General features: G+C 34.5%; 1 protein-coding gene across 1 annotated transcript; it reads right to left on the bottom strand.

Annotated features, from left to right (window-relative positions):
- Positions 1 to 6,316: 6,316 nt before the first annotated feature.
- Positions 6,317 to 9,002, bottom strand: LOC120164697 (acyl-protein thioesterase 2-like). Its single transcript, XM_039174359.1, has 9 exons — positions 8,924 to 9,002; positions 8,545 to 8,659; positions 8,041 to 8,077; positions 7,851 to 7,920; positions 7,608 to 7,712; positions 7,093 to 7,243; positions 6,928 to 7,007; positions 6,727 to 6,820; positions 6,317 to 6,632 (listed from the first exon to the last, which is right to left on the bottom strand). The coding sequence occupies exons 1-9, from the start codon at positions 8,952 to 8,954 to the stop codon at positions 6,554 to 6,556; spliced, it is 762 nt and encodes a 253-aa protein (XP_039030290.1). The 5' UTR covers positions 8,955 to 9,002; the 3' UTR covers positions 6,317 to 6,553.
- Between the last annotated feature and the right edge of the window lie 752 nt (positions 9,003 to 9,754).

Below are 9,754 nucleotides of genomic sequence, written 5' to 3'. Positions count from 1 at the left end.
TTTTGTTCATGCTGCAATTGCTTCGTTTTCTCTTCAATGGCGTCATGCGACATTATTTTCTCTTTTTCACTATAACTTTGCCGGAATTTCTGCTATTATTTGGATTTGATTTTCTTCTTTATTTTCTTGCTTTGATTTGCGGCATGCGAAATCATTTTCTTCTTTATTTTCTTGCTGTAACTTTGCTGGAATTTCTGCGATTATTCGGCTTTGATTTTGCTCATCCCTCATTGAAACCATTGGTGGAATTTTCTTGATGAAGAAAGGAAGAAGATGAATATTATTAGTTAAACTAAAAATTCAAATTGTTATTTAACATTTATAATAGTTTTGTCAAGGTTATAGCAAGTTCTTAAGTTAGCTTGTGGTTGGGTATTTAGTTTTGGATTCTAAAGGTATATGGTTTGAATCCCATGAAAAGTATTTTTTTCATCAACAAAACGACGTCGTTTTGAGCTTTTTGAGCATCAAAACGATCGTGTCAAAACGACATCATATTGATGAGGGAGCCATGTAATCGCCGTTATGGAACAGAGATGTCATGTCATTACTCCATTAATGAATTAACGACGGAGTGGCATAATTGGAGTTAAACATAAACGTTAGTGTTAAAATTGGTAAAATTAAAATGTTAGTGGCATAAACGAGCCCACGTTTAAAGGTGAGTGGTATTTGAATTAGTTAACCCTATATATATTACGTTTAAAGAAATAATAATATAAAAAGAAAATATAGATTTTACGTTAAAAAATCTCAAATGAAAAAAACTATGAATAAAGGAGATAAAGTTTATTAACTATAAATATAAAAGAATTTCATAGAGTTATATCAAATTATATATAGAGAGAGATGTACGAACATATAAATTAGGGTAAATTACACAAATGGTCTCCCAATTATAGGTTATTATTTTATTAAGTCATTTGACTATTAAAAATTATAAAATGGTTCCTGATTATAAAGAGTTGTTTTATTGAGTCCATCCGTAACATCCTAAACCGACATGACACACAATAGACCGATTAGAATGCCACATGGAACCACCAGAGTGATTAATCCAAAAAAAATTCTTAGTTAAAATTACCATTAAAAAACATTTCGAATAAAGAAATTCAACCATGGAAGTATAAATAAGTTTACATCGAGGAGCTCCCAAAATAAATATATCAAAATATACAACCCAACGTTTCAAAATAAAGTTACGACTCGAATATACAAAAGGGTCTACAAATATTACATGCCCTTTAAAGAAGATATCTCGAGACGTACTCTGCTATGCACTCAGTCTAGGAATTGCTACTCAAAAGGGCTTCTCGACTGCTCCTCCTAAATACATGTGCATGCAAACAAATTTCGAACGCTGAGCTCACTAGCCCAGTGCCACATTAACAACTAAACCATACTAAAAATGTTCATCAAATGCTCAAGCTATCAAGTACAATGCAATAGTGAGTATACTTATATATTTCACTCTCTACTTTATGGTAGACATCATGGTACGGTTGAGAGTTTTGAACCTCGTAGCTCACACACCCCTCTAGTCTACTTAGGATGAGGCCCAGAATCTCTACATCAGACATAAGACCCTCGACTAACCCACCCCTTGCGAGTGTTTGGCCTTAACCCTAGTTAGTCAATTTAAAGTGCCTCACGCACTACCAAAGGATATCCAGACAATACTATATCTCGACACTGATATCTTTACTAAAGTAACTCGGGTGCCCTGATCATTTTTCGAGTATCAATTAAGGTTAGTTTTATGTCACCCTAATTGATCTCGTTTCTAATGTATTTGAGCATTAATTTTGTTCTCACTTGTAGTCTTATTTGAGACTAATTATAGAGTTTTTGGGAAACCTCATTTCCTCTTAAAGTCTCTTAAAATTAAAGCCCCAACAATGTATGTTGGTATCGATACTGACCTCTCGGTATCAGTGTTGACCCTCGAGTACCGATACCAAAATTGAACAATGGAGAAATTGTCTCGATACCAACCCTTGGGTCTCGAAACCAAAGCCCCGGTATTGATACTCCTATAATGAGTATCGATACTCCCTCATAAAATTCTCTTGATTTTATACCTCTAATAAGAACGGTGTCGGTATTATTTTTCCAATACCGATACTCACATTCAAAAATGCCCTATTTGGGCACGAAATTGACACTCAAAATCTCCCAAATTGTTCTATTGAGGTCTCGAATCATTGTTAATGTTTTATGTGATATAAAAAGGTCATAATAAAGGCTTTAGAACATGCTTAAACACCAAAACATGGAATTTACCATGAAATGTTATACCATACTCCCTAACTCAACTTTCAAGCTATAAGACATTTAAATGACTCATAAATGGTATGAAGAAGTTGTGAATGTGTTACCTTTGATGTCTTCGTTGCTAATATGTTCTCCAATCACCTAAGAGTCAACTTCTCTTTTCCTCTAGCTTTAGAGCTTTCCCCTACTTCCTTCACTAAACAAAAGCAAGAAAATAAATTACTAACTTAACTACGGGCTTGGATTGAAGTTAAGAACACTCCCTATAACTTGATTCCACCAAAAAATGGACTATAATCACTTGATTCTCTTAAACCGCCCTAAAACTCATTTTTAAAACTAAACCCAAAACTTGAGATTAGGGGCTTGAATTAAAGCTCTTGAAATGGAGATTATTATTCTTACCTTTGTTAAACCAAACCAAGCTTGAAATTCTTAAAGCTTCTACCTTTTTCACAACCATGGAGAAAAAGAGGAAGAAAAAAGAGAAAGATGAGGAAGTGTGTTTGATGAGAAAGGAAGGTGGAGTGGTTCACATGAAAATCATCAAATTTTAAGGATTTTCAGCTTTTGAATTGAGCAATGGGTTAATTACACTTCTAGTCCTCCCTCTTCCAACCTAATATTAAAATGTTCTCAACTATCTATCATTTATGCCAACTCAAGCCTAATTTCAAACTCAACTTGGTCCAAGCTATACTAAAAGGTCTATTGGGCTCAATTTAATAGGTCTCGGATCAACCCGAACTACTAACTCGAGATTTAGGGCGTTACACCATCAACTATTAAAAGTTACAAAATTGTCACTAACCATCAACTATTAAAAGTTACAAAATTGTCACTAGACTATTCATTATATTCCATACTCATTCTTTTCCATTAAAAATTTAATGATCTTCTGAGCTGAACATTAACATGTTGGCTGAGATATGGTAGTCATTTGAGATTATGAGATCAAATTTTATCGTATCTCAATTAACAAGTTAATGTACAGTTGAGATTGTCGTCCAAATTTTAACGGAAAATGATGAGTTTGGAACATAATGAATAGTCGGATGACAATTTTGTAATTTTTAATAGTAGAAGGACTCAACAAAGCAATTCCCTATAGTTGAGGGACCATTTATAACTTTTAATAGTCAATGACTCAATAAAACATTATATATAGTAGTCGAAGGACTCAACAAAGCAACTCCATATAGTTGGGGGACTATTTATAACTTTTAATACTCAAAGGACTCAATAAAACATTATCATATAGTCGGAGGACTATTTGTATACTTTATCCTATAAACTATAGTTCAATCTTTATATTTATATTTATATTTATATATATATATAGAGAGAGAGAGAGAGAGATTTGAGAATTCTCATATTCATCATATATTTAAATTTTTTAATTTATTATTTCATCAAATAAATAGTGCTATAGTTTTTTTAAATTAAATTATAACAAAATTGGAATTATAAATTTTAACGTATTCTAATAAGAGGTAAGTGTGCATGAATGAATACATACTCCTGAAATAGAAATCCAAACATGGTCCTCTTTATGTGATTCTTTTATCATTATTGCACAAAAAACAATGAAATATTATTCGTTTCTCGTCCATATTTGCTACTACCTAGGTATTATGAGGGGAAGATGTTACTTGAACATTTAATATATAATATTTTTATTTTCTTAAAAATATAATTTTTATTAGAAAAAATACAATTTTATAATCACCTTTTAAAAAATTATTTTTAATATCACATTTAATATATATATATATATATATATATGAGATAGTATCTTCTTTCATGATGTAAAACTCTTTTAGTTTTACACATATTTAAGACTATTTAATGAGTAAAAACAAATAGCTGGGAATAAAAGTAGGAAATGTGAAGATATTTACTAAAAAAATAAAAAATCAAACTCTGCAATCCATTTTCACTCATCAAACAAGCATAAATCTGTATAAAAATAAAGAGTTTTACATTGTTTATTGTGTGTGGATTTTAACCTTGTATATATAATCATTCTCGATATATATTAGTATCTAACATGATTCAACCAGCATGGTCCTATCACGAACATGGCACCATGAAACAACTATAGCTTCAACTTACGTGTACATCCACGGGGGAAGATACATCAAACATCTTGGGCATTGGTTCTTCCTTTTATTATCATTAGGTGGAATTTATTCTTCATATGGTAATGCTCATCTATCTCCATTGCAAAAATTCCCCTTTTCCTGCAATAATTCAAAAGCCACGTGAAAGATTTCCCTATACGCATATTCCCAATGTGACTTGACCTCCCCTCTCTTTTTTCGGAACCTCGAATTAATTTTTTATTATATTTTGGACCCATCGTACTCTGACGGCTCGACTGGTGTGGTAGACAAAGGGGCATGGGATTAAAAGAATGTTGAGCCAATCATGGTAGACTGGAATATGGTTTGCGGCGGACCGATGATGGTGGGCTAAGATAGTTGTTGTCCGATAAAAGCAGCATCGCATCTCATGGTCATACGTGCACACACTGGGCTTGGTGTGATGAGGCTGCATTATTTTGACTTTGAATAAAGCTTTCAAAATTAGCTAACCTTATTCCCATAGATAATGAGGTAAGGAGAGGTAGGGTAGTAGGTTGTCCCTAACGCCAGGTTAAGAGCAACTTCCGTGAAAGACCTCCGTTATGAATTGTCCTCAGTAGTATTCGATCCCACGACCTCAAGATTAAGAGCCTTGTGCTCTACCAACTTGAAATTGCATAAAGCTTTCACTATCCCCATTTCCCTGTTTCTCCCAAGGAGCAGTGTCAATTAATCAGGTCAATAGGGGTTCCAAAAAATTTTATTCTCTTTGTCCATCTTCGCTTTTAATCTGATTTGATTTAAAATTAAAATTATATTTTATGATCTTAACTTGTCGTCCCAAAAGATGTGTCTACGACGCCATCGTTTTTAAATTTCAAGACCGTTTTCTTTTCTGAGGTAGTATTAATGTCTTTTACCTCTTCAAGACATGACATTCTCCCTCTACTAAATCTTGTGACGTCATCGTCACAGACTGTCATTGAGGTTGTTCATCTTGTTTATCCCACCCATTGAGACCCTTGTCGTGAAATAAGACAATAAAAAGGTTGTTCTGATATAACTTGTCACATGATCAATGTCATCTTCCCAAAAGATAGATCTAATAGAACGTGCAACGCCATCATTTTTAAACTTCATAATCTCCCTTTACCTTTTTCAATATGAAAATAATATTCTTATTTTTCTATGGTGTGACATTCTTTTCCATTTAATCTCGTGACATCGTCGTCACATTTGACATGTAATCAAACAGTCAAAGAATAACGTTGATATCACTTAACACGAATTCATTAATGTCACACACTCGCACTACAAACATTATCCTTGCGACTTGAACACTTGTTCATTCAATGGGACGAATGATGGGGTTGGCGTAAATCTATAATGTGAAGATGATTAAGAGTGCAGTCATGAGTTGGAAGGTTACAGGGCAGTGAAAAGAATATACCAAAACTCAAAGAGGGTTCTATGAACCCTAATCTGTCTCTGGGTAGGGTGTAATGGGGTATCCATTTGCTTACATGTCAAAACAAAAAATCAATTCCATGCATATATATGCTTGGTTTGTCAGCAATTTATAGGGTTCGATAGGAGAGAACCCTAATGACCATTTATTAACTATTCATGCTGAATATTCCTCATCTGCCTTTACTTCTTTGCTTTGTCACTGTTTTTTTTATTTATATTCGAATATGAATATGAAAAACCGACGTTCGACATTGATATTTTAAGAAAAATGAAAGGCCGAACAGACAACTCCTCCAACTGTCAGTCCCTGTGTTTCATCCGTAAAGGACGATACAGAAGAGGAGAAGCTCTTGCCGTCGTCAAAAGCTGGAAATTCGGATACATATTTTGTTCAAGAAGCTCGAAGTGATTGCAAGTGACACTTCAGTTTCAAGCATTGATGTGTATTCGAACACGGAAATATCGAAATCTATTGGCAAAACATAAAATTTACGGTCCGAATTGCATTTGAAATTAAAACATTCGAAACTGACGACCGGGTCGGTACATGTTCTCGTGTTCTGTCATGGAGTTCAAGCAAAGGGACCAGAACCAATTAAGAAATATCAACTACAAGAGAAACAACCGGGTATGCAAAATTATCATCTATACCATGTATGACACCCATAACCAGAACGATTTTGCTTCAAGAGATGCAAAACAGTTTTCAATTCTTACGTGGATCAACCATCGAGCCCCAGATTTGAAGTTAACCAAGCACAGACCTCTTCCATCTCCTCCGGGATCGTATAGTGGCCGAGCCTAGATTGTCAAATAAAGTACTCGGTTCAAGTTGATGAATTGTCAAATAGATAAGAAACATGAAGGATCTGTTGGACCATAGAAAGATCCATACCCATTGTAGGATTTGAAAGTCGTGTCCTTAAATCCGTTTGAATTCAATGCTCGAGAGGATTCCTCACCAAATTTATATGGAACCACATCATCACCTGAAAACGAGCATGCAACATATAATGTCATACGTAATTCAAATGAACACCTGTAACCTTTATGCCAATCTACGATAATTTGCATAATGAAGGTAAATTATAAATACCTTTGCCATGGCATAGCAAAATGGGCAAAGACGCAGCACGCCTTGCAGCAGCATCGTGTCCTATTTTGCTTTGCAGAGTCCTGGAAAATAATAGGAATTATAACAATACACCGGAACAAAGGGTGGAAAAAGGGTGGAAAAGGAGATAAAATGCAGGAAACTCACTTTGAACATGGAAGCCATCCGCTAAGTCCGACAACCGCACTCAAATTGGCAGGATACGTGTTTCCGTTTCCATATTTTCCATGTGTAAAACAGGTGGCAGAGTATAGAGAGGTAGCTGCACCCATACTGAAGCCTCCAACACCGAGTTTAACTGCAATTAGAAAATGCTTCTATTAGAACAGTGTCAAAAACAATGACAGTGAACAAAACTTTCATCGATAAAACTAAAGTGAATGCAACATTGCATTGGTTTTAAGCCAATCTAATCAAGCAACAACAGATTACAGGGTGTTAAACCGACCCCAAAAACCATAACCCCAGCAGAATGCAAGGCTAACGTTTGGCAGCCGAAAGATGTAAAACTTTATTTGTCATTAATTCTCACCATAGAATGAAGTATCCAAAATTCATTGAAAATATTTGGAAGAGAAACGGGAAACTGCACCCCCACCCCCCACCAAGAAAAAAATTCTAGCATCATAAAACCTCATAAAAAAGGGCAAGAGGAAACGTACTGTCAGCAGGCTCTGCTGACAGCAAATTTGCAACATGTGCTGCAGCAGCATCCAAACCCTCTATATCATCGGGTGCATCTTCTGAAAGTTCGCCCACATCGAACCCTGATGCATTTTAGATTAGAATTGAACAATTTGATTAGATTCAACTAAAAATAATCAAAATTGTAAGAAAACGAATTTAATGCATTTAGTTCCATCATATGAGATAGCATTGTTACAGAAATATAAGGATATGCTTACAAGCAGTTGATGGAAAGCCACCAAATATACTTATTGGTTGAGTAGGAGCAGTTGGGCATATCCATTTAATCTGAAGCATAGGATCATCACAAGCACAAAAATTATGACGTAATCAAGAAGAATAAATTCATTGGCTAATTATTAGAATTAATTCCAGTAAACATCTTTGGCTGCACTCAACCATCCTTACATTTGGAAGTGGGAGAGTCTCCAGGAGCTGGGACCAACTGTCAAACAAGAAAAGATAAATGAGTAGGTATTTCAAAAGATATCAACATTTTTCTTATCTAATATCTGAGATCATTGATCACAAAAATGGGTAACACATAGGAACGATAATGCAGGGAAAAGGTGGACGTCGAGAAAAGAGTTACCATTACCAAAATCAGGAACAAAAAATCAAAACACAAGCAAATTAATTGCTATTTTCCTTGAAAGACTTTTGAACTCTTGAGGGATGGGAACAAATAGAAATAAACTCAACATGCATATAATAAACAAAATATTTCTCCCCCAACAAATTGAAAATTAGAAGAGTGGATAGGGATCCGAATTATTAATCGTTTCCTATTCCTAGGAGTAAATAAGTTAAACCAATGGGATTATTGAGAAAATAATCTGAAACTTATTCACCAAAAAGAGAACCAAAAACAACAAACAAGAAGCTCAGAAAGCAATGCAAAGTTTACTATACCTCGAACCATTATCACCGAGGCCATGTAGCCAAACTATAGTAGCTTGGTGCCTGCCTTTCGGCCTGACCACATAGGTTCTTCCGAACTCAAGTGCCCCCCTGACGGTTCTAGCACCTGAAAATTCGCCGCAGACTTGCAATAAAGTTAAAAACATTTAAAATTAAACAGAGGTGGATAAAACAACCTCATGAATTTACAAAAAAATAAAGTCAACTTAATTCGACATATGTACCAATCAACCATACAAAGAAGAGAATCAAATGATTCAATCGACATAAGAAAAATCAGAATATATAATAAAAGCTTGTTAGTTAGCTCTCATTTTGGAAACCATCACCATAGCAGCAGGTAAGGAAGCAGATAAAGTGATAAACTAACCAGGGGAGAAAGAAGGACCAGTGAAGCTCATAGTAGAGTGACACTAAGCAAATCCGCCGAATGCACAAGCAGAAGGCAGCACTGATCCTGCAAATGAACTGAAAGTCTGAAACCCAGATTTATATTTTAAGAATCAAAAGTAAATTCTACAAAGTAATCCATTTTCAGTACAATGATACAATATACTTTAAGCAACCAGGCACCAAACAGGCGACCTTGTCAGCAACACTTAAACTAAACCCAAAATTAGAAAGGGAAAAAAAACAGGTGCATTACAACAAATTCATCAGAAATAAAACACTTCTAGCTAACCCAGATTAAAAATCTTTCAAAACCCATCATAAAATGGGACTTCAACTCAAACTAAAATGATGGCATTCACATGAAAAAAAGATGTAAGAAGGAATACCGAAAGATGAACAAGAATGAAACTTTGAAAAGTCAACTTTTTTTTAAAGATCAACAGGTTGGAAAGAACTGCGAAGTGAAATCCAGTAGATTCTAGGATTTTTTTTTAAAGAAAAAGCATCTTAGTTGGGGGAAGAAGATATAAAAAAAAACCGAGAAGGGGGTTTAGGGTTTAGGCAGTTTACCTTTCTTCGACAATGACGTCGACTTGGATGTGAAGTGTCCGCGAAGGCTTTAGATACAAAAGATCTCTTATTTTGGTCTCCAATCTCCAATTTTTTGTCAATTACTTTTCTCCCTCCGTTTATAAGGATTTTTTATATTATAACATGTTTTTTAACCATTTTACTTTTTTTATTTAAAAATAACATAATTAGAAAATAATATTTACATGCACAAATCAAGTTATCTTAATAATCAAAG

The sequence above is a fragment of the Hibiscus syriacus genome, unplaced genomic scaffold, assembly GCF_006381635.1.
Source record: "Hibiscus syriacus cultivar Baekdansim isolate YM2019G1 unplaced genomic scaffold, ASM638163v2 tig00111542_pilon, whole genome shotgun sequence".
NCBI classification, from domain to species: Eukaryota; Viridiplantae; Streptophyta; class Magnoliopsida; order Malvales; family Malvaceae; genus Hibiscus; species Hibiscus syriacus.
Note: the sequence above shows the minus strand (reverse complement) of the source record. Positions and strands in the feature narration are given on the sequence as shown.

What these genes read in the sequence shown, in the direction of transcription:
- LOC120164697 (XM_039174359.1), bottom strand. Translation starts at nt 8,954, where the DNA reads ATGAGCTTCACTGGTCCTTCTTTCTCCCCTG. An exon ending in AGACTCTCCCACTTCCAAAT is followed by an intron (nt 7,921 to 8,040) that starts GTAAGGATGGTT and finishes CCTATGCTTCAG; the next exon opens with ATTAAATGGATATGCCCAAC. An exon ending in TTTGCTATGCCATGGCAAAG is followed by an intron (nt 6,821 to 6,927) that starts GTATTTATAATT and finishes GCTCGTTTTCAG; the next exon opens with GTGATGATGTGGTTCCATAT.